Source organism: Cyclopterus lumpus, chromosome 25, assembly GCF_009769545.1.
Source record: "Cyclopterus lumpus isolate fCycLum1 chromosome 25, fCycLum1.pri, whole genome shotgun sequence".
NCBI lineage: Eukaryota > Metazoa > Chordata > Actinopteri > Perciformes > Cyclopteridae > Cyclopterus > Cyclopterus lumpus.
In genome coordinates this window covers 4,643,180-4,668,435 of record NC_046990.1, presented here as the reverse complement: position 1 = coordinate 4,668,435, position 25,256 = coordinate 4,643,180, and the positions used below count along the sequence as shown (strand labels likewise).

General features: G+C 41.9%; 1 protein-coding gene across 9 annotated transcripts in view; it reads right to left on the bottom strand.

Annotated features, from left to right (window-relative positions):
• Positions 1-24,556, bottom strand: part of hace1 (HECT domain and ankyrin repeat containing E3 ubiquitin protein ligase 1) — a 33,930-nt gene extending 9,374 nt beyond the window's left edge. For 2 of the 9 annotated variants that reach the window (XR_004609077.1, XM_034528529.1), the window contains exons 1-21: positions 23,933-24,556; positions 22,713-22,767; positions 22,437-22,526; positions 21,162-21,266; positions 20,380-20,455; positions 20,105-20,236; positions 19,194-19,276; positions 18,377-18,473; positions 18,181-18,282; positions 18,000-18,106; positions 17,409-17,456; positions 16,987-17,137; positions 16,138-16,212; positions 14,878-15,176; positions 12,891-12,959; positions 12,637-12,724; positions 9,933-10,044; positions 9,375-9,472; positions 9,140-9,227; positions 8,877-9,026; positions 459-655 (exon numbers count right to left, since the gene is read on the bottom strand). Coding sequence is in view for 8 of the 9 variants with exons in the window: in XM_034528529.1 (XP_034384420.1) it covers positions 459-655; positions 8,877-9,026; positions 9,140-9,227; positions 9,375-9,472; positions 9,933-10,044; positions 12,637-12,724; positions 12,891-12,959; positions 14,878-15,176; positions 16,138-16,212; positions 16,987-17,137; positions 17,409-17,456; positions 18,000-18,106; positions 18,181-18,282; positions 18,377-18,473; positions 19,194-19,276; positions 20,105-20,236; positions 20,380-20,455; positions 21,162-21,266; positions 22,437-22,526; positions 22,713-22,767; positions 23,933-24,020 (2,310 nt within the window). In the remaining variant the exon portion in view is untranslated. Of the gene's footprint in view, positions 1-458; positions 656-8,876; positions 9,027-9,139; positions 9,228-9,374; positions 9,473-9,932; positions 10,045-12,636; positions 12,725-12,890; positions 12,960-14,877; positions 15,177-16,137; positions 16,213-16,986; positions 17,138-17,408; positions 17,457-17,999; positions 18,107-18,180; positions 18,283-18,376; positions 18,474-19,193; positions 19,277-20,104; positions 20,237-20,379; positions 20,456-21,161; positions 21,267-22,436; positions 22,527-22,712; positions 22,768-23,932 lie in introns of those variants that run through there. The other 7 variants (XM_034528525.1, XM_034528530.1, XM_034528527.1 and 4 more) reach the window with 6 other exon arrangements.
• Between the last annotated feature and the right edge of the window lie 700 nt (positions 24,557-25,256).

Genomic DNA, 25,256 nt, shown 5'->3' with positions numbered 1-25,256 from the left:
TTACAATTTCTGAAAAGTCATTGAGACACCAAAAAGTTGTATAAAATCCTCAGTATGCAGACAAGACGGCAGGTTAACGTAGAGAAAAGACAGCTAACAGGTTCACTGTATTCTAGACTCCCCTACCACCAAATGACTTGTTTGAACTCGAGTAGTGATACTTGATGCTGCATCATCACAGCACATTCAAACAGAACAAATGTGTCTACATTTAACTAATAGTCAAATGTTCAGTAGAAACAGACTAATTTAGACTTTGAGAGCAGCAGTTGCCAACCTAATTTTCATTTTCAAATACAAGAAGAAAAAAAGGATGAGAAACCATCCTTGTAATGTTTTATTGTTTTATCTCGAATTAGCAGGACACCCATAACTGAACTTGCCCTTTCACCAATGAAATAAGTTGTTGCGTTATGTTGACACTGGGAGATATTATGCCTCTGTTTATAGTGACTGACCTTGTTGTCCTGGGTGACCAGGATGCTGGTCCCTCCGGGTTTAAGCGGCACTTCCTCCATCGCCCCAAACACGTCCGTCTCTACAGAGAATGTGAGCTCCAGACCCAGATCACTGATGTCATTATCCAAGATCCACTGCAGGTTCTTCGCATACTCTGGATCAATGGACGACACGTCCTGGTAGCTCACCGGGATACCTGGTGATACATTTTAGTATATTACAATATAGATTTCTTATTTATCACAGAGTCCTGAGCTGTGGCTCAGTGGTCTGAATGAGTTCATGACCTTGTGTCCTTGGGTGTGTGAATGTTAGTTACTGTTGCATGGTAGCATTTTCTTTAAAAACATGTTGGATATTTTTGTTGAAATTCTCTTTACATCCCCACAGAAATCAATAAAAATTAAAGCTGCGAGCAGCATTGATTGGGCCCTCGACAATTCACGCACGTGGAGGGTACTTGCTGGACGCCGGTTCGCGCGGCCGAGTGTCTGCGACCGTTGGACCAAGCGTCCACGAGTTAGAGTTTTTTTTGTGTGATGGAAAAGCATCTTCAATTCATAAATGTTAATCACCAAGGATTTTAGACCACTGACCACATTTGAAGCCTATCCGATGATTTGCCTAGGAGGAATGGGCTAAATTATGAAAAGAATCACACAGAAATCAAAATGTCCGACTTCCGGTACAGTTTGGAGCATGGTCCCAAGAGACTTTCTTTTTCTTTTACATGTGTTACATATGCCTACCAAGACATGTAGGCTACTTTTAGACATGTAGGCCAAACGTAGCACTGGGGCTGCTTAAATTAATATTTGTAGGGGGCGCTATGACTAGAATTCTAATTAACATATGGATGTCTTCAGGGTAAGTATGTCATGACATATGAGAAATATGGAGCAGATTTCATAATGTATGGCCAAGTTAAAACAACTTCCATTTTCATGGCGAATGGTGTTCTTTGCCGTTGTGGCCTACGCACAAAGTTTTATATTTTTTAAATCCTTTGATAACTTTTCACTACTAAGGTTTCAAGATCACACTGCCCGACTTTGGAATGAATCGGGTTTAATCTCTAGGAGGAGTTCGCTGTTTTACAACTCCCCAAAACGTGAAGAAAAGGCTAAAAATGTGCCACATGACTTAAATTCAAAATTAACATATGGATGTCTTCAGGGTCAGTATGTCATGACCTATGAGAAATATGGAGCAGATTAGATAATGTATGGCCGAGTTAAAACAACTTTTCTGATGACATTGAACCAATAATTAACCAAATAACTTTTCAAAATGGCGGAGTCTAATGTGGCGCATTTTATGGTCCCCTTGAACATATTTGTAGAGCAGGTCCAAGTGGACATGTGTACCAAATTTCAAGTAAATCGGCCATTGCTGAAAAAAAGTATTAGCTTTTCCAACACAAGCGGGGCGCCACCGAGCTAATTTTTTTGACTTTTTCCCGACACCCCAAGTATTTTCACAGATTCTGATATGTGGGAAATTTTGAAGTATGCAACTTTAGGCCATGACCCTCTTTTACCCTTGCAAAGGTGCCAGCATAAGATAATAATAATAATAAACAATCGAAAAACAATAGGTCCTCGATCGACTTCGTCAGGTCTCGGGCCCTAATTAAACGCTCTGACAAAAAAAAAAAGAATCTGATATGCCCGTCAAATTATTCATCCCAAATCTAATGATTGGACGAGATAACTGCCTGCCCGTGCGTATTCTTGCTCATCACCGGAGTATTCTACAAGCTGCTACCTTAAAGCTGGTAGTAATACATGTTGTTTTTTTTACATTCCTTATAGGTTTACATTCCTTATGATCATTATGGAGAGTAGTTTTTTATTGAGGCCTGAATAGACGGTCTGTCAGTGTTGCCGACCTGGTGACTTTTGGATCCAGTGCTTCAATCAAAGTGTTTCAATCTATAGGCCACCCAAAGCTAACACTGGTTTAATTTAGTGCCAAGTCTGTCTGTGATGTGCAGTGGTTAGGGGAATTGGAATGGGTTTTGTTCCTGTACCTCTCCACCGTGTTTGCAGACCAAGCTGGTTACTGGTTTCTTCCCAGTGACTGTCCGCTCATATTTTCCTGTCGATGGTGAGGATTTCGTCATGGGAAAAACGATATAGCGGGAGGTAAAGTTTACTCCTGAAGTTGTTGATGGCCCTAAATCTCACTGTGTGTGTGTGTGATGATCTGGTTCAGAGACACCCAGATGTGCTCAAGGATAGTGTGCCGACTAGAGCCCAAGCCCAGATAAAGGCTTACGATGTTGACTGGTCTGATTCACGGTTTGCTTCTGTTTTGTCTAAGAACAGGTTCTCCCTTGTTGGTGTGTCGGTGAACTCCACCTCCAAGGACCCTAAGGGGGTAATTGCAGTATCCCTGCCACTGACCCGAGAGGAGTTAATCGGTGCCAAACAAGATGATCCATCGTTAGCAAAGTGTTCTGCCACGGTTGAACCAGTTTCAAACCAGTTTTCCCCACTCAGCGACACACCTGCTGAGAAACCCACTCTGGTTATAGGTAGCTCCATAGTCATAAACGTGAAGATAGCGAAGCCAGGGACCAAAGTCATATGCATCACGGGGGCCAGAGCGGGCAACATTTAATCTTGTTTAAAACTGCTGGCTAAAGATGAGCGTAGTTACAGTAAGATTATAATACACGCCAGTGGTAATGACTCCCGACTGCGGCGGTCGGAGGTCACTAAAATTAATGTGGAATCGGTGTGTACTTATGCCAAGACAATAATAGTATGTCATCATTCAACCGCTGGTTGTCCAGGTGGTGCCTAGCAAACAACGTGGGCTACATAGATAACTGGCAGACTTCCTGGGGAAAGCCTGATCTGATGAGTCGAGACGGCATTCATCCCAGTTGGGATGGAGCGCGTCTCATTTCTGCAAACATGGCCAAGTTGATTAACGGACTTAATCCATGACCCAGAGTTCAGATCAGGAAGCAGAAGCAGAGTTGTAGTCTTACACCCTTCTCTGCACTTCCATTCCAGCAGTTACCCACCCTTAACTCTATAGAGACTGTGTCTGTACCACGGCCACTTAAATTAATTAAATCAAAAGTAACCAGAAGAGGAGTCATACAAAATAACCTCATACAGGTTAACAACACTACTGCAACAAAACAGGATAATTAAATGTGGACTCCTAAATATTTTTACTATTAGATTTTAAATATTAGAGGCAGGATGGATGATCTCTTGCCCTCATTCAGTGCCAATCTGTCATCAAGAGGAATGGCCTTGGAAACGGCTGTATGCCCTGGTGTATATTTGGATGGCCTTTCTCCCATTAACCTAGACCAATTAACCTCAACGGTTTCTACTTCTAACCGTCTACCTGTCTCTTGGACCCCATCCCAACGAGGCTGCTTAAAGACATGTTGCCTTTAATTGGCACCTCTCTGTTGGATATTGTTAATGTGTCTTTGCTAACAGGCCATGTACCACATTCCTTCAAAGTAGCTGTAATTAAACCTCTCCTGAAAAAGCCCACTCTTAATCCATAGGTGTTGGCTAACTACTGCTACTAACTGCTTCTTTGCATCTGAAAGGGTTAAAGTGGGCGGAGTTTGGAGATGTTTTTGAGATGATAAAAGGAACCTGGTGTGGGGTGCCAACAAGGAGGGCTTATGTTTTGCTAATGTTTAAATGGAGAAAGTTGTTGCTCATCCACACCTTTATCTCTCCAAGACAGGTGAGACATGACATGGCTGCAGAGGGGCTTGTGGCAGTTTTGATGTAAAGCTGTGTATCGTCAGCATAACAGTGGAAGGACATCCTATGTTGGCTGATGACACGACTGAGGGGGAGCATGTAATGAAGAGGATGGGGCCCCAGGACAGACCCTTGCGGGAAACCACAGGAGACAGGGAGCATTCTGGACTGTCATCTTCCCAGTGAGACATATTCACTTTAGCACTGAAGCCAGGCTGACAGAGAGTCACAGCTCTGTGGAGCCGTGTATTCCAATAGACCTCAGTAGTAATGACTTCATAAATTTCTTTAATAAAAAGATTTTAACTATTAGAGGCAAGATTGATGATCTCTTGCCCTCATCCAGTGCCAATCTGTCATCAAGTGGCGTTGCCTTGGAAACGGCTGTATGCCCTGGTGTATATTTGGATGGCTTTTCTCCCATTAACCTAGACCAATTGTCCTCAACGGTTTCTACTTCTAAACCGTCTACCTGTCTCTTTGACCCCATCCCAACGAGGCTGCTTAAAGACGTGTTGCCTTTAATTGGCACCTCTCTGTTGGATATTGTTAATGTGTCTTTGCTAACAGGCCATGTACCACATTCCTTCAAAGTAGCTGTAATTAAACCTCTCCTGAAAAAGCCCACTCTTAATCCAGAGGTGTTGGCTAACTACAGACCGATCTCTAACCTTCCCTTCCTCTCTAAGATCCTTGAGAAAGTCGCAAATCAGTTGTGTGACTTTTTACATCAGAATAGTTTATTTGAGGAGTTTCAGTCAGGATTTAGAAAACACCACAGCACAGAGACAGCACTGGTGAAAGTTAAAAATGACCTTCTAATTGCATCAGATAAAGGACTCATTTCTGTACTGGTATTATTAGACCTTAGTGCTGTGTTCGACACCATTGATCATGACATCCTATTACAGAGATTGGATCAGTCGATTGGCATTTCAGGTACCGCACTAAGTTTTATCAGATCGATCTCAATTTGTATTTGTAAACGATGAAGCCTCAATGACCACCAACGTTAATCACGGAGTTCCACATGGTTCTGTGCTTGGACCAATTTTATTTACCTTATATATGCTTCCTTTGGGCAACATTATCAGGAAACACTCTATAAACTTTCATTGCTTTGCAGATGATACTCAATTATATCTATCGATCAAACCAGAGGAGACCAACCAGCTCGCTAAAATTCAATAATGTCTTAAAGACATAAAAACATGGATGACCTGCAACTTCCTGATGTTAAACTCAGACAAAACTGAAGTTATTTTACTCGGCCCTGAACACCTCAGAGATCAATTATCTGGTGATGTGGTTTCTGTAGATGGCATTGCCCTGGCATCCAACACCACTGTAAAGAATCTCAGCGTTATCTTTGACCGAGACTTGTCCTTTAACTCCCATGTTAAGCAAATCTCAATGACTGCATTTTTTCATCCACGTAACATTTCAACAATCAGGCACATCTTGTCCCATAAAGATGCAGAAAAGCTGGTTCACGCGTTTGTTACTTCCAGACTAGATTACTGCAACTCCTTATTATCAGGGTGCTGTAATAAGTCTCTTAAGTCCTTTCAGTTAAACCTGAATGCTGCAGCTTGTGTACTCACAAAAACTAAGAAAAGAGATCACATTACTCCTGAATTAGCTGCTCTGCACTGGCTCCCTGTAAAATCCAGAATCACATTTAAAATTTTTCTCCTCACCTACAAAGCATTGATTGGTGAAGCACCATCATATCTTAAGGAGCTTGTAGTACCATATTGCCCCACTAGAGAGCTGCGCTCACTAAATGCGGGGCTACTCGTGATTCCTAGAGTCCTAAAAAGTAGGATTGGAGCCAGAGCCTTCAGTTACCAAGCTCCTCTTTTATGGAACCAGCTTCCACTTTCAGTGCGGGAGGCAGACACAGTCACCTCATTTAAGAATAGACTTAAGACTTTCCTCTTTAATAGTGCTTATAGTTAGGGGAGTTTTTCCTGATCCAATGTGTGTTCCTGGGACAGGGATGTCGTATGTGTACAGATTGTAAAGCCCTCTGAGGCAACTTTGTAATTTGTGATATTGGGCTATACAAAATAAACTGAATTGAATTGGTGAACGCACTAGTGAGTGCACAAAGGATAGGCAGTCTTCGAGTTGCCGCAACGTCGATGTGTGGTGCTCACACAGAAAATGACCTTCAGTGGGAAGGTAAGACAGAGCCAGCAGAGGTCTAACGAGGATTTAAATAGCTTTTTTACACCATCTCAAAAAGCAATAGGATGCCCAAGGCAAACTCTGCAGGTCATCCAACCCTCGACTGGTAACGACGACTTGGGAAGGTCAGCTCAAGTGGATAAGGTCATTCCCAAATGGAAACACTGGAGCGCAGAACAAACTAGAGGTCCAAAGAGGGGGAAGTCAAGTCTACAGTCTGAAGAAAGGAAATGGTCTGACACCAACTACGTGAGCCGCACCCCTGAGCACGGAGTGAAAACAGGGTTTTGCCGGGTTGGCCATGTCTTTGCGGAGAAGTTGCCCAGGGGGAGCAGAGGACAGTGGGGTGGCTGATGCTCTATCCTGTGGGATCCATGCAGGTGACGCCTGTGACCCTGCCTGCAGATGAGCCTACAGCTGAGGGCAATTGGTTGATTTAGAGCTGCAGGTGGATAAGAGGCTGGGGAAGCCAGCCAGATGACCCTGTGGGCCCCATAGAAGAGTACAAGCTGTGTGTTGGTGCTGTTGCTGTTACGTGTGGTCGATAGTGTGCTAGTGTGCTATTTGTTGTACGGTTCACCTTATTGTAACATTGCTTCCGCCATATCCATTGATACTGTGACTATCGGCGCTTCCTCACTTTATGGAAGTAGTTCTTGTTTTGTCTTTGGTTAATAAAACCACCTTTTGTTTATCCATTCGTTGCTTGCGAGTTATTCTCCCTCGGGTAACGCTACATTCATTGTTACTTCCCGCCTCCCCTATGCTTCAGTCGGGGAACGTAACAAATAAACTCACATGTGGAACCTGTCGGCAACAGGAAGATGTTTTGCTGGTGTGACTCCCACCAATGTGTGTGCACATGTGTGTTAATGTGTTTTGTTTGTATTGACAAACAATATGTTTCAAAGTGAACAGTATATTAGCTAGGAAGATTATAAGTTTATAAAGTACTGAAATGCTTTAGTTTTGTATGGATTGTACATTCCACCTTACAGCAGGCAGGGGGCAGGGTGGAGCTCTATTTTGCATTAAGCAGACTTTACGACAGTAGAATGGTTTACGAGCAGAACCTTGCGAGTGACGTCCCCTCATTCTGCGCAGCGTGGTGCGATGACCAGATGTGAATGTGCTTGGTGTCATCTGTGTGTCCTGTTTGCAGGTGGGTGAGGAAAGAATGAGAAGTGAATAAGTTTGTTTGGGTGCAGTTACTGTTTTAGCAGCTAGGAGATGGATGTCTGTAAATGTATAAATATAAGTTTGTGTGGATGTATAGTTTTGATTAGCCGGTGTGCAGCGCTAGCTAAAATGGCACCACACCATCACGCCCATTGACTGTATTTTTGGCTCAGTAAACTTTTAATGAGTAATATTGTTATATTGAGGAAGATTGTTAATATGTTTTGTACTTATGTATTTGAATATGGAAATAAATGCATTCTGCGCAGCGTGGCGCGATAACCAGACGTGAATGTGCTTGGTGTCATCTGTGTATCCTGTTTGCAGAATCATATCATCTGGCTACTCGGTACCAACCCTGGTACCTGTAACACTGACATCCAATATGGTAATCGCAATTTTACGACCAGTTAGTTTTCACTTTTGATTAATGTAAGTTCTTTGAGATCTCCCCTATCAAGGAAAACATAATGCCGTCCTCTGGCTTAATGACAATAGACAGGATTTAAAGAGTCAATGTGGGTGAGCTGAGAAGAAAATGGAAGAAAGACAAACTCAAGGTATCTCGTATCCTTGAAAAGAAGGATTTTGGCCAAATTTGGGTACAGTTAAAATAAGCTTGTAATCAATTCGTGGTTGACCCTACTCCTAGCCAGGATATCATCAGGCCTCCACTGAGACGTGAGCAGTTTTTCCACCATTTCTGATTCACCATGAAACCGATGAGACTAGGCTCTATACCACACCTATGACCAGAAAGCTTTGCAGTTTGCTCACCTCAACAGAATTGTAATGTGAGAGTTAATCTCCCACTTTACTCCAACAGACACACAGTTTTCAGACACAAATTCTCTCTATTATCAACTGCTCATTATCTACTGGCTGTGTCCCACCCAGTTTAAATGCAATAGACTGACCCTCCTGAAGAAACCTACAATTCAAGATTTTTAGACCAATTTTATCTTTCTCATCTAAAAAAAAGTCTGATGCTTCTCAATTAATTAAGTTTGATTTTGATTCCGCATTTGATATGGTCGATGTTGGTATTAAGGACACTGCACTTGCCTGGTTCACTCCCATCTCTTTCTTTGTCTCTTTTGTGATTTTGAAGCAGTATCCGAAGTTATAAAGGAGTGTCTTTTTTATAGAATTTCTACTCTCCACAATCAACGGAAAGAGAAAGTCATGCTGATTCCAGCAGTGTGGTGCATGATGTGCATTCCAATTATATATTATATATAATAAGCCATTACACTAGTCTGACTCAAATTCACACATGCGCCTGTGTTCTTTTACCCAGAATGTGTTTGTAGAAGGAGCGGGTGAAGTAGATGTTGACCAGCTGTCGGTGGTACAAAGCCAGACCCAGGATGTGACCTGCGAACTGGAAGTAGTTGAGATGGTCTGGGTTCACCGAGGAGTTACTGTTGGGCTGAAAGGTTGTACCTGTAGAGCACACACACACACACACACACAACACACACTGTTATTCTACAGGAGGAAGTTCTGCTTGTCATGCTGAATATATATATTATCACAGTAAGGAAAATGCCATGTACCATCAGCTGACTGAGTGAACAGAGCATAGTCTGGGTTGATGATCTCATTGGACAGGATGTCAAACCACTCCCGGACCACACCCTGGCCCTGTAACATACAGACACATATAACACAGCTCACTGCTGGGTGACATGAGACATGGGACTGAAATACTGCTGCTCCATCAGCTAACGACTGAAACAGACGTTTTATCACTGAGAACTCTCAAAGGGCCCTATGAATTTAGAAACCCACCATTCCCTCCTCTCCATGGAAGCGAACAGCAATGCCCAGTTTGAGTTTCTCATTGCTGGACTTGGAAACCATCTCACAGCTGCTTCGAAATATGGTATCTGTTAGTGAGTGAAGAAAATGATCAGTTGCCAACATGCAAGTGTGTATTTATAGTAGAGTACTCTACTCTATCAGATTTCTCATAGTATTATAAAACTATAAACTCATGATGGTATTCATCAAACGGCCTATCTTTTTAGCTTTTCATCATCTCACTGGTACCTGCAAAAACTTTTTAATGCGGTGACGAAAATAAAGCACACCTCTATCCTCGTGATGCAGCTGCAATTCAAAATAATAAAGCTTCTTTCAGTGAAGAATTCTGGTGCCTGTTTGAGCATCAACGTGGTCTAAATGTTGGCACCAACAACCGGCACATATCCACGTCTGCTCATTCTGTGAGCATTTAATAAGCCAGGCAACATGACACTGGAGTGTAAATGACATCGTTGAATGAATTTTGGTGTGATTTTCTCACCCCCAACACTTCTGTTTGTGTATAAAGAGGAGCCTTTGTACCTCTGTGGATGAGCAGGATGTCGTTCTCGTTGACCGGACGATGAACCATGTCTGAATCTGGCTGGCCGGCAAGCAGATGCTCATAGAACCACTCACAGCGATCCTTGAAGGGCTGAGAGAGAAAATAAAAACTTCATCCCCCACTGCACAGCACTTTCCTAAACTAATTACCACTTCGGTGTGTTTTCTACTCTCAGACTGGGAATTTCTCAGTCTCGACCGACGGCTCGGAAAGCCTTCAGTTCTGAAATACTCGTCTGTAATACAGATGGGGCTGGGGTCTATTTGCATAATATATGCCTTTGTTCTCCAAGTGTTGGAGGGAGAATGAGGGATGCGCATGGAAGAGAGAGAAAATCCTCATGAATCTCAAGTGAAGACAGGACTTTCAAAGTCACTTTCCATTAAGTCCCTGAAGACGCAAACATTCAATTCAATTCAGTTCAGTTTATTTTGTATAGCCCAATATCACAAATTTGCCTCAGAGGGCTTTACAATTTGTACACATACGACATCCCTGTTCCAGGACCTCACATCGGATCAGGAAAAACTCCCCAAAAATAAACTTTCACAGGGAAAAAAGGGAAGAAACCTTCAGGAGAGCAACAGAGGAGGATCCCTCTCCCCGGATGGACAGACGCAATAGATGTCATTTGTACGGAATGAACAGCATAAAGACAGTGGGACATCAAAGTAGAGAATAAAGTCTCAGGTTAAAATGTTGGGTATTTTTGGGCGCTAATAAATGATGGCTGATGGTACAAGGCCTTGACAGGATACACGGTGAAAACAACCTTAAATAAAAATGGGGGTTACCTCTCCCTGCTAAGAAAAGAGCTGAACATAAGGCGCCAGACAAATTGGAAACGTTGATAAATCAGTCTATATTTAAAGTTAATTTATCAGAGACGCATCATTATCAGCATGCATGTGGGCCGATAAGTAACAAGGAATTGCAGTAAAGGAAACTGGATTCTTAAGGCCAATACAGATTTCAATACAGCTCTCAACATGGTGACTGCAGGTCAGAGTAATTATTAATCCCACTCCTCTTGGCAAGACTCGCCCCACTAAGCAGAGGTGGGGTGACAGAGACTTTTTTGTTTCAGGTTAGGCATTGACCTTGAGCAGTTACGGTCACGATCGCCCACTGGTCAGCCGACCTGATGGCTCACAGCTATCTGTGCTAATAATGACTTAAGTGCCGACAGAGCTAACATTGTTTACCTAAGGGGGAACCGGTGGGTGGGCGCTACACTTACACAATGACGCTGTCAGTTGGGATGGTTTCATCAGTTGTCAGTTGCTGTATGCCTGCAGTGCAGGCCGGCGTGCGTGAGCTAAGCAGTTTGACGCGGTCACATGCACTAACAAAGCAAGGAGAAGCTCTGATAACACAAAGGGAGGGGGACTTCATTCTCTGCTCAGGTAGACATTACTCCACTATTTCTTTACATAAATTGCATAAATTTAACACATTTTCATATACCTTAAAATTACTTTGTGAAGGTTGAGTGGAACATTTTACAGTTGAACAATGAACTTGTCAGATTCACATTCAATGATGTATATCGCATCTTACTTTCATTTGCATGATTGATCGGCCTATTATTATTTATATTATTGAGTAGTTGTTTAGTCTATAAAATGCCAGAAAACTGTGAAAAAGTCTATGAGTTTCCCAGAGCCAATAATATCTTCACATCTAATTCCAACTAATTGGAACGATTGAAAACGTAACCTTGTGCCTCATGAAAGCATGTGGACTATTTTATACGTACAAAATGTGAAAGAATTTAAAACCAAACAATACTGTGACCACAAAGGAAGTTGGAGTACGATTGGCTTCATGTTTGCGCTGCCATAAGCTTTACTTCTGCATTGTGAACTCAGCATGCTCCTGGTTCTCTTGGCCTTATGCCATTATATTTTAGCCCTCTGGGTTTGCCGTGAGGGATCGTTTGATCGGCCGCCAATCCTTATTGGTCGAAGTTAAAGTTGGAAATCGGGATTCATGCTTTCTAGTCAGCGATCCCTGATAACCACAATGAACAACAAATCCGTTTTGCAATGGGCAGGAGCTGCAAATGGGCAGCACAGTCCTGCTTGGCGGAATAACAGAGGTAACAGCTAATGTTAACGGAGGTTATGGTAAGTAAAAACATTATGATGCATTCATGTTCTATTCAATAAGATTTAGTATTTGCTGAAAATTATAATGCGTTCAAATATAATCTAGAAATTCAGTTTTTGTCGAGAAACTTATGAATAAATATAATTGATTAAAGGGGAGGTTTTTAAAAGCGAAATAAAATAAAAGACACATGCCTCTTTACACACTTGTTCTGGTTGCGCCTGTGCAAACACGTAAAAATGTCTTTGAAGGGGAAAGCATCGACCAGCAAAGTGATGACGGTGAAGTGGACCACAAACAGAACTAAATATTTTTTCAAATGAACTGAACATTTGAACGGAAAAAAGAACAAAGTCCCTTTTATGTTAGTTCACTTGAAATAGTTTAGTTGTTTAAAAAGGCTTATATATGTCAAACATGTTGCCATGTAGTAACCAACCATTCAAATTGTAAGAAGAAAATATTATGTTACTTCTCACTCAGAAAGAACAGACCATGTTTCCTGGCAGAAGTTGTGCTTCCATATTCAGTCCCTCGAAACATTTCATGAAATAATTCATCATGTCTTACCTGGGCCTTGATAATGTGCATGAAGCGTGACATCAACTCTGGACACTCCAGAAGGAAATGGAAGTGGTTAAAGATAATCTTTGGATTTCTGAAAGAGAGGATGAACAGTGTGAGAAACAAGACAGGGAGAAGCAAGAGAACAAAGAAATTAAAGTAAAAAATAAATGAAGAGGGAAGTAGTTGTTGGATCAATAGCCAGTGTACGGGTGCTCTGCGGAGAGGAGGAAGTATGGCCGAGGGCCTCATTGACTCACCTGGTTACAAAACACTTGAGCACCTCATCATGCTTGCAGACAAACTCAATAAAGCGAGGGGATGTCATTCTGGGTGAGGAAAGAAAAGAGTGAGGATGAAGTGATACAGGATAAGAGGCCGACAGCAAAATCATGTCAATAGCATGTGTTTTAACAATTCTGTTCATTTCTATCTGAAATGGCAAAATCTTCTCAACTGAAAATGATGTTAGATCATAATAGAAGACATCACTTGCAGCAGTAAATTAAGTACTGAAAGATGAATAGGGATACTTTGGATTAGTTTGTCTCGAGCTTGTGCTCCTACATCTAGCTCAGAGGTTTTCAAAGTGGGAAACGGGCCTCTCGAACAGTTTCAGCAGAGGCTCAGTCAAGTGAAAGTGAACAAATATTAGATATTAAGATCAAATAGTGAACAATACAGTAATTGTGGGGAATTGTATTGTTATTCCAACTTTTCCCAGAGTCAGAAACTAGCAAATGCCTTAGCACTTATGTATTTGGTGTTATCGGAAGTTATGGCAAACTGCAATGTAAAGAAGTCTATGGATATTCATTATACTATTTAGCTATATGTCATACATATTTATACTATATATTTAAACTAGACAACTACTTTACTGGTAGTAATACACACAGTGGAGGACACACAGTAAAAAAAGAAAAGTATATATATATATCTTATAAAGTAGTAATCTTATCCTATATGCTATGTTCATACTAGTATCGGCAGTGTAGTAGTAGTACCAGCAACAGAAGTTGTGGTCAAAGTAATATTATCAGCAGTAGACATTAAGGTTGTGGTACTAGTGGCAGTACTAGTAAAGCAAAAGTGGTGGCAATAGTACAAGCAGTTGTAAAGGTATAGCAGAGGTAGAAGCAGTAGTAGTACCAGCATTAGTAGTTGTGGCTATCCCAGTAGTTGTATTTCAAAAGTAATCGCGGTAGTATTATCAGCAGTAGAAGTTGTAGTTGTGGCTATAGCAGTAGTATGTCAAAAGTAGATTAAGAAGTAGTACCAGCAGTTGTAGTTGTGGCTGTTGCAAAAGCAGTATGTTAAAAGTAACAGCATTAGTTGTAAGAGCAGTGGTAGCTATAGCAGTACAGTATGTCAGAAGTAGTATTAGTACTAGTAGTGGGACCAGCAGTCATAGTTGTAGGTGTATCTATAGCAGTACATCAAAAGTAGACGCCGTAGTAGAACCAGCAATAGTATTTTGCTTTAACAGTAGTAGTAGTAGTAGTAGTAGTAGTAGTAGTAGTAGTATGTCAGAAGTAGTAGTGAAGGTAATACCAGCATAAGGAGTTGAAGTTCTGGCTATAGTAGAAGCATTTCAAAATTGGTTGCAATACCAGCATACGGGGTTGTGGCTATAGCAGTATGTCAGAGGTAGTAGAAGTAGTAATACCAGCAGCAGTAGCTCTGACTATAACAGTAGTAGTATGTCAGAGGTAGTAGCAGTAGAAGTACCAGCAGCAGTAGCTCTGGCTATAACAGTAGTAGTATGTCAGAGGTAGTAGCAGTAGTAGTACCAGCAGCAGTAGCTGACTATAACAGTAGTAGTATGTCAGAGGTAGTAGCAGTAGAAGTACCAGCAGCAGTAGCTCTGGCTATAACAGTAGTAGTATGTCAGAGGTAGTAGCAGTAGTAGTACCAGCAGCAGTAGCTGACTATAACAGTAGTAGTATGTCAGAGGTAGTAGCAGTAGAAGTACCAGCAGCAGTAGCTCTGGTTATAACAGAAGTATTAAGTGAGAGGTAGTAGCAGTAGTAGTACCAGCAGTAGTAGTTGCGGCTATAACAGTAGTAGTAAGTCAGAAGTAGTAGCAATAGTAGTAGTACCAATAGTAGTAGTTGTGGCTATAACAGTAGTAGTAAGTCAAAGGTAGTAGCAGTAGTAGTACCAGCAGTAGTAATTGTAGCTAATATTTTTGTAGCAATATGCAGTAGCAACATCATGATTGACAGATGGAGGCTGAGCACAGACCCTTGTGGCATCTGACAGGAGCAGCACATATAGAAGGCCTGAATCACAGCACTGAGCCGACTGGCTGTCATGGAGATGACGTCCTCCCCATCGGCGTACACCTCTGTTTCCATGATGGCTTCAGGATCCAGCAAGGAGGGCAGCTTTGGCGTGGAGTGGTCGACCTCCCGTTGTTTGAGAAGCAGAGAGGCTATCTCGCTGCTGGAAGAGGAGGAAGACGGGTTCTTTCTGTTCCTCTCCAGCTCTGTGGAGATGAGCACCAACCACTCATCCAGGGAGTGCCACAGCAGCTCCAAAGGCTGCAGAGACACAGACAGGAGGTGAGAGCCACATAGGATCACAGAGAAAACCAAAGGAGTCATCCAGAAAACACTACAAGGAGTGACTGGCTTTCAGGATATCTGCAGGTTTCACAAAGCTTTATTCCAGGCGTTAGCACACGTTTCATGTTGTCCGAGATCGAGTTAAGACTAATGACATGCGTCCAAGTGAGTACAAGCCATGACAATGTTGAATCTACTAAAGGCCATTGTAAGGACACTGTCATTTGCACCAGCAGTGATGTTTGCATGTAATGGGTCGGTTCATCTAAATTACAAATATATTATTTTTCTTGTGTGTTATCTCGCAACACAAAGTTGAGTATAGTCTTTGTCTGATTGTTTTTGGCTCCACGTAAATACAAAGGATGTAGGCGTCTCAAAACCAGTTGTATGTGTTTTTTTCTGTGACTTGAGAGAAAACCCCTTTTCTTTTTTAAAAGTAATGCATTAAGGGTTTTTAGAGGTTATTTGGAGTTTATGCCACAGCAGAATCTTGTTAAGTCCCACAACAATCCTTTTAGAAAGTTTTTTTTCTAGAGATGTTCCCTATGAGCAGTAAAATAAAAACCTGAAGACTCCATTTATGGTTGGGCAATATTGAAATAATCAGTGTACTATGAAACATGTTATACTTACAGGAGATATTTATATACAATCTCTAGCCAAGTCACTGCTGCTTTAACTTTTTTTGTTGGTGTGTTAGATGTGCAGGCAGTGTTGAAAACCATTGAGCAGAAGAATTATAACTACATTTGATTTACAGAATTGGAACATTAAATATCAGAGTTAATCATCTTTCATATTTTCATTCAGTGGGAGAATAAATGCAAACACCCAGCTACCTTGACAATAGTAAGTATGATTATGAGATTGCAGGGTTCCAGAGATCATGTTTCCCAAATTTCAACTGCAAATGATAAAAATGTCCATGGCTCACATCAAAGACAGCAGAACCTGTCCAGGAACATTCATCTTTTTGTATCGTCTCCACCTCCATCTGTCTCGCACACATCTGCAACCAATGGAGTCAATTCTTATTGGGGCTGTTTTAGTTGAAAGGACATACAGTCAAGTCAGTGTGATCAAGATACCGGGTTATGATGTGTTACCAACTATCTTCCAATAAAAGAAGGAATTAACACAAAGTTACACTATTGCTCCAGTGTTGGTTTTGATACTCCCACTAGGACTAAACAAAGCCGGACATGTTTGTGCTTTAAAACTGCAGTCATTAATGTTTTCAGATCAAAGATCAAATGACTATGTGTTATGTGAAAGTGACAAACCCACAAGAAATTCATTTAACAAAATAATTCTGGTACCTTAAATGTGGTTCTTAAAGATTAGTGACAAATATATGTATTAAGCAGGACATTCTACAGTGCAAAAGTAAACATGTTAGTGTTCTGACAAACTTTGTAATTGAGACATTGTTTCTAAATTAACTAATTTCTTTGAGATTTCTGACATTTCCTGTTACTTAATCGCCAACACAGACTGCATGCTGATACTGATCTTCATTATAAGCCAATATTGGTTGATTTATATTGGTCCAAGTGATGTAGTCATGTCGCCTCAAAGATATTTACCAGCCACTGGACCAGATCACAATTTGAAATGGGTGATCATCAGTTTTGACATACATTTAAATTGAAAACAATATGTTTGGTTGGTTTAATCTCACTTCTGCAAATAACATAGAGCATACTTCCATTCCAGTAGCCTCCCCGAGGGTTCTTACAGCACCTGCAGATTACAATGCACTGTATGTACAGCTCCTACTTACCTTAAAGACCTGGCTCCGAGGCGTCTTGTTGCCATTGTAGCCCATGTCGTTGCCATTGTTGGGTGATGAAGGCCCCAGGCGGAACACATGGCAGAAAATACGAACGATTCTCAGCAGACTCTTCATTTGAGCTTCATAACTGCTGGACAGGCTGAGGATGGATAATGGATAACAAACAAGGGATAATGTTCAGAATCTTAAATACAGATCTTCTAAACCTCCCTAATGTCCATCAGGGACAACTCCCCTGATTGTATGGACGTCTTTGAGAAATGAACTCAACTGATTAGTAAACATGGGTTTATGGCCTCAATCTCTAGTTTAAAGTCTTCTTGAATACAGCATTATGTTCTTTGAGTAAATGATGTCCTATTTAGAGTCAAATATACCATAAAGCAGGATATGCATTAGGGCGGGGCTACCTTGTGGTTGACAGCGTTGTAAAGTCTGGGTGTTGTCGATGTTTCCGACTTTGAAAACACACGGGAAAGGGTCAAATTTCCGTTTATTTAAGTTCATTGTAACAGTATGGCCATATAAAATGTCTTATTCAGGCTTCAATTGAACTTAGCTCTTCCCTCTCATGTCACCTCTGGTTCCAAATGACCAAGATGGCTACGGACAAAAATTGAGAAGGCAACGGCCAAAATGCCAAACTCAAAGCTTCAAAACATCAGTTCACAAACAGGGTTGACGTCACAATGACTACATCCACTTCTTATATACAGTTCATGGTGTAATAGGATGATTGAAACCACAAATTGTATCTTTTACAGTTTGGAATTTAAGAAATGAGTTGCAGTAATAGAGTCAGGGGAGTTTCCCCCTGCTCACAGTCTTTGTGTTTGCATTAATGTGAACGTCTCACTTAGAAAGAAAGTGAACTCCGAAAGATGTTTCATAATGATTCCTACATATACAATTAGGAATCACCACAAAAAATAAAAAAAGTTTCTGTATAAAATGATCAATATGTACACAACATGAAATAAATAAAATATGTACAATTATACCTGAGAAGCTTGTGTCCATTAGTGGTAGCCACTTCAGCAAGACTGGTCAGGATCCTCTGGTAATGACTGTCACTCTGCTGAGAAACATGCTCCAGAACCTGCCTGAGCTGCACAAACATACATGTCAATAGAAGACTATTCACAGGGCTTATCAATGAATGCAGACACAAACTGGTCATACCATGTTCTCTTTCATATCATCATTTTGTGTCATCTGGATGAGGGTCTGGAAAAGCCTGCTGTTGTGCTGGATGAGGATCTCGCAGGTCTCCCCATATCCACCCTGAACACACCAAAGGTGGGACAGTAACCACATGAACTGAACCACACTAAGAGGAAATGGTGTGAAGTGGAAAAGGTGGTTAAAACAACCTCACCTGCACACATAGATCCAGAGGAGTGATTCCATTCTTGTCAGGGGTGTATTTGGCACCTCGAGAGAGCAGGATCTGTGCAGTGTCTCTTTGGCCATGGCTACAGAATAACACAGTAATGGACCGTGATATACTGGGTATTTTAGAACATTTGAATCCCTAATATTCTGGATTACTTTAGTACCCTGGCACGACAATTAATGGGTCTGACTCTTATGCAAGTGAACACGCGTCAGTGCATGTCTACTCCTGAAAAGTTAAGAGGAAGTGTAAATGTGAAGGCCTTTATACTGCCTGCGAATATTCCACATTTGAACTATTGATAACAACGATGTGCATTTGCAACAGTTGCAACAATTTTTCATTCAAAGTTTCAGATAGATTTGTGCACCCAGTGCAACTCCAGGATCCTATTGACTCAGAGCAATCTGATATAGTCTAAGCTTTGTGATGTTTTTATTGAGTTGACTTTTAGCTAGCCAAATATCTAGGGCTTCTATTGTGAAATAGGATTATTAGATTCAAAAGGACTGGATCTAATAATCAAATGTGCTGTTTTGGTTGGGACTTTGTAGCCTCTGTGTTGTTGTACACTGTACATTTTGAATATAAACTGCACACAATATAATTGGTGAATGGATATATTAAGAGTGCAAAAGCTCCAAAAAAATCCGTCTTGAGCTAGCCTTCTCTTTGAATGTTTACATGGAAAAACCAACATATAAAAACATTTTGACATGCAAATCAATGACACGAAAATGACCACCCGGTGCCTGAAGAGAGGTTGAGAGCACACAATGAAACGTTACAATGAGATCACCTGCAGGCAAAGTACAGAGGTGTAGCTCCAGAGACGTTGGGCCGGTTGATGTCAGCTCCACTGTCCAGAAGACACAACACCGTCTAAGCAGACACAACAAGTTCACTCAGAAAATATTTCACTGGGATAAAAAGAAGAAAATAAATACTAATGTACAACAATTTAAAGATTTACTGAAATGACTGTAAATTATGTATTTGCTGTCTCATTATGTAATTGCTATATAGTCAATAGGACAAAAGGTAAGTAAACAAGGCTATCTCTATACTTTTGAAACTTCTGGAGGAGGCCCAGACCTGGATAATCGCTCCATTGGCTAAGCATGGTGTGGAAGCTATTCCTGAACACACACATCTGTCCTATATAATACTATCGGGTTCACATCCAACCAAAGCCAGGCTTTACAACAATTTCACAATATTTATAAAAAAGCAAAATCTGTTAACAAAAGACTGAATGAACAAGCAACCAGATGTTTGATGGATTCATTTTTAAGGGATCTGTGTACAGGACAGCTGCATTATTGATGTGGGTGGACATATTACCTAGAGAATACCTCAAGAATTAAATTATATCAGATAAAACACAAACTACAAAAATGTTGCTCTGTTACTGTAATAAAATGTGTATTATTTGATGTCATAGCTTCATCATTAAGCTTATGCATAACTGAAACGTATCTTAAATACTCAAAATATAAAAAGGTAAATAAATGGCAACTATATTTTCAGTTTCGGCAGCAAAAAGCCTGGTAACCACTGTTATAATACAGTGTTGAGTCCAAGTGGACTAAAGTGGCTGGCTGACTGATCACTCCAAAGAACAACATCTTCGCAAACTTTGCGTGCTATACTAACTCAGGCATCAAATACAGATAATTTCAATGAAAGAGATACTTCAAATTGGCTCACAGTTTTGTGTCCGTTCTGACAGGCCACATGTAGAGCTGTCTGCCCCATGGCATCCTCCACATCCACATTGGACACATGCTGGACCAGATCATGGAGGAGCTCAGTCCGCCCATTCACTGCCAACCAGTGGATCTGCATTACAGGTTCACATGCACCATCACTATCCAGACTTCAGGACTTAAATAGCCTCCAATATGTTTATTAACAATGAGGATTACAATGTTTTTAAGACATTCAATACAACACAAACAGCCAGAGGGTTCAAATCAACTCACAGCAGTCAGTCCCTCATTGTTGCAGATGTTGACATCAGCATTATATTCCAGTAGTTTGCCCATACACTTCTTCTGTCTGAAGCAACAGTGAAGGCAAGTGTTAAGTAGCAGAGTTATCACACACACACACACACTCTCTCACTCACACACACATTTAACAGCCACGACTTTCTTCAAGGTCCATTGACTAGCGGTGACTCGTCTAATAGAAGTCAAATAAGCAGAATAAAAAGAATCTGAGAAATGAATCCATTAAGGTCCATTCATTTCTATGGAAAACAGTAGACTCAAGCAGCAGAAATCCAGGAAAGATGTGAATGGTTATTTGCGTGTGGCCAGCCGCTGGATGGCTGGGTGGCTGGTATACGGTTACAGAGCATGTTGGTCAGCTAATGTCTACACATCAATACCTTACCGGCTGGGGGTTGTCTCGGATAGTATATATTACTGGAATTATAAGTGAGAGTCCAAATGTAGGACAAAGAAAGGATTTTGTCACCCACTGGCAGCATTTCTAGAGGAGAGTTCAAAGTATTTTTCCTTCTACCTTTAGTAGCGCTATGGAGACGTTTTTTTTTTTTATTGGGTCCACGTTGGCTTAACAAATTATTAATGAGGAAGCAAATGCATTCAACATGTTTGCTGAACCTCAAGGATTTACAAAATGTGTTCAAATCAAATTTTTAAAAAGTGTGTAACAGTGAACTCACTGGACCAAGTGACACAAGACCTAGAATAAAAACTGTACAACACAAACATGTAAACAGAGTTATGGCTCATACCCGTTCCTAGCGGCAAGGTGCAGAGGGGTACAGCCAGAGATGTCCTGGTAGTTTGGGTTGGCTCCTCTCTTCAGCAGCAGAACCAGACACTCCACTGACCCACAGCTGTACAGAAAGAAAACAGAGCAATATAGGTTACATTCAGACTGCAGGCAAATCCCATCAGCTTCTCAAATACGCTATTTAAGAGAGACTGGGATGATATCGGAGTATCCAGACATTCATGGTTTAAGGATAATTTATTGTCATTATGCAACACAGGAATGCACAAGAAAATTCAATTGTAGCCCATTTTCAACAAACCTCTAGTGCATTTATTGAATTAGCATCATAAGGAAAGTAAACAGCAGCATTAAAAACAATTATATGGGCAGATAATATGGCCAATATCTTCTCATATTCACATTAAACATGAGGAAAACATTGCCCATCAACTTTGACTGGTTGAGCACCCAAGAGCTTAGCTCCCTCTCCTCCCTGGGCCAGTTTGGAGGCGTTTGGTCCAGCAGGTGTGACTGGTTAGTCTCAAAGTCCGCTGCACCTAAATCCAATCCCCACACTTCCTTTTCAGATGTTGATGAATGTATTCTGTCATATGTCATTAATGATAAACACAAAATAACAAACAAATATTGGTCGCAGCATGTACATGCGCCGCTGTAATCATCAGTAACATCATCAGTACTATGTATTAATGCTGGTGATGTGGAAGCATGAGAAATGAAACTCCATCATTTCGAGCTGTCATGTCACGCGGTGCAGAACTCCTTGTTGCACCAGTCAAATTCAGCAAGGGAGGAGGCTGGTGAGCATTGCGATCATCCATACTGCAGTCATGGCAGCAGTCACTGTGCAGCGAGAGGTGTGATGCCATCGGCAAAGACAAAGTAGTGTGCATGTGTGTTGTGTTGCAAGTGAAGCATTGGACACTTGGTATTAATTATTTTGTAAAAACTCTGTGCGTGACATTTTCCATTTGAAAAGTCAACTGCAAAAGGTCTTTGATGGACAAACTATGAAGGAAGACACTGTTTCTAAATTACCTCGGCTGTCATATACACCTTTATCGATATATCTACAATAAGCTAATATTGTCTGGTCTAGCGCCGATATGAACCCCTGTGTCGTCACACACTACAAATGCACAAGGCCACACCTCAAACCAACATTTTCCTCCTACACCGCCATCTTTGTTGACATTTTGATTCCAGACAGGAAAAAGGGTCCTGGCAGAATTCAAGGGGATGCATGAGAATGGAGTGAACAATATCTTACTTGGCAGCGATGTGTAGTAGACTTCTCTTCACTCGTCCAAAGGCGTAGTTCACATCAAACTTGGAGTTGAGCAGTAACTCTGACACTGACCTTTTAGAGACAGGATGGAAAGAGTAAATCCTTGGTCTCTGTAGACAACAACACAAATTCCTGATACCTCGGTTGTAACAGATGTAAGAAGAAAGACTAGACAAAATCAAAGTGTGGCACAAAACATGCATTCTTAAACGAGCCCTGACACACTACTCATGCTTTCCTGTCTGGTTCGATGCTTACCTGTGCTGGTCAGCCATGACCATTGGCATAAGTGTGTACACTGCAGTCTCATTGTCTGTGGAACGAGAAATAGGATATATTATAAATCTATTAGACTTGAACTGAACAAAACACATGGGCACAAAAAAAGGTATAACAGTCACCATCTTTTTCACCAGTACCTGGACTTCAAAGACCTTATACAATTGTTAGGAGACAAGTTTCTAGAAAACCTACACTTAAAACCATAATTAAAACAATGATTAACATAAATAACATAACCCACTTGAACGTGCATAATTATTAAAATACTTCAATTTACAAATATAAACAAACTAATCTCAAAACTCTAAAAACTTGCATTCAATAATTCTGTTACAGTTATAGCAACTAGCTGGAACACTGATCTAAAAATGTCTCTCCCCCCCACGACTTCTTGATAGGAATTAATAAAAACACATTTGCTTTGATGCAAAATACAAACCTAAGGATAACTCCTTACAAAACCATCCATAAAACAAATATAACTCAATATAAAACGTACAAAATGGAACAGAAAGAGACACCACGGGCGTCGTCTGGTCTTTTCTGTACCAGGTGGCTTCATTGGCAACTCTACAGTCAACAACGTGTGAACATAAGGGGCGGGGCTAATAGAACTTTGTAGGCAACACGTGTGGATGAGGGGAATCACAGTAGTATGGGTTGAGGTATGCTTTTGTAAAGCAACAACAGGAGGTGGGGGCCAAGGATACTTTTCCAGGGATTCTGCTGTTAAGTCAAAAGCTATGCTTTCTAAAGTTACAGAGCACTAACAAAAATAGATCAAATGGAGTAATTCATACATGGAACGTTGCCATTATGTATGATGTTGTATTCACAAAAGCAATAGAGGAATAAACATAGCCATATGTAAGATGCAATAACATTCCCACACATTAATGTTACACAAACTAACAATGGGTATTCCTAGCTCCTAGGATTACATCAGATACAATATCACACCATTGACATGGCATGTGCATGTGCATGGGAGACTATAAGTTAATCAGCACAATTCCCCCGTGCTATCTACTCGGCTGTCAGAGCTAACGTACACGGGCTGTAGGGCACAAGGTGCCATTATGGCTGCTGCTCCGTGACTGTACCTCCAGCCTACGGAATCAAATCAAAGTGTGGCTGACAGTCATGGGGCCGAGGCAGGTGCTGTGACACTTTTGGATGAGTCCCATTGCGGTTACCTTCCGGAAGTTCCACGGTCCTGGCCCGGCGGAGGGAACGGGTCAGCCTACTGAGCTGTACGTTGAGCTGCTCCATCGCCCGTTCCATTCTAGGGTGTCCACCAAATGAGAACCGAGGGAACAAAGCCTCGCCCGTCGGATTTATTTCTTCCTAATAGGGGTGTATTGATCCTGGGCGTCGTCCATGGCGCTGGCAGAAGGGGAAACCGCTTCCTTCGAGACACACGTAGCTACAGTAGCGTTACACTCACTTTTTCCTGCCACACTGCTCACACCGACAGCCTCACATACTTCCTGTTGTGATGACGTTCGCGCGCGATGCAGTGTGGGTGTTGTAGTAGAAATCCATCCGAGATGAACTGCGCCTCTCCTAAAAAACAGACGAGAGCAGGCAGAAGCAGCAGGGGCGGCTGCCTCAATCTTGTGAGGTTATCGGACCTGACTTATCGGACCTGACTGCTGCATTTGACACAGTGGATCACACTCTCCTCCTAGAGCGCCTCCACACCACCATTGGACTGTCAGACTCTGCACTCAAGTGGTTTCAGTCCTACTTTTCTGGCAGAACTGAATTTTCAATTCAATTCAATTCAGTTTATTTTGTATAGCCCAATATCCATCCATCCATCCATCCATCCATTATCACCCGCTTTCCGGGGTCGGGTCGCAGTGGCAGCAGGTTCAGCAGGCCGACCCAGGCTTCCCTCTCACCCGCAGCACTTTCCAGCTCGTTTCTGGGGGATCCCGAGGCGTTCAAGGCCAGCCGGGAGATATAATCCCTCCAGCGTGTCCTCGGTCTTCCCCGGGGCCTCCTACCAGTTGGACGTGCCCGGAAAACCTCTAATGGGAGGCGTCCAGGAGGCATCCTGACTAGATGCCCGAACCACCTCAGCTGACTCCTTTCCACACGAAGGAGCAGCGACTCGACTCCAGCTCCCCCCTGATGTCCGAGCTCCTTACCCTATCTCTAAGGCTGAGCCTGGCCACCCTACGGAGGAAGCTCATTTTGGCCGCTTGTATCCGAGATCTCGTTCTTTCGGTCACGACCCAGAGTTCGTGACCATAGGTGAGGGTTGGAAAGTAGACCGACCAGTAAATGGAGAGCTTTGCCTTCCGGCTCAGCTCCCTCTTCACCAAGACGGACCGGTACAGTGCCCTGTTTTACTGCTGCAGCCGCACCGATCCGCCTATCGATCTCCCGCTCCACCTTACCCTCACTCCTGAACAAGACCCCGAGATACTTGAACTCCTTCGCTTGGGGTAGGCAGTTTGCCCCCACCTGGAGGGAGCAATCCGCCGGTTTCCGGCAGAGCACCATGGCCTC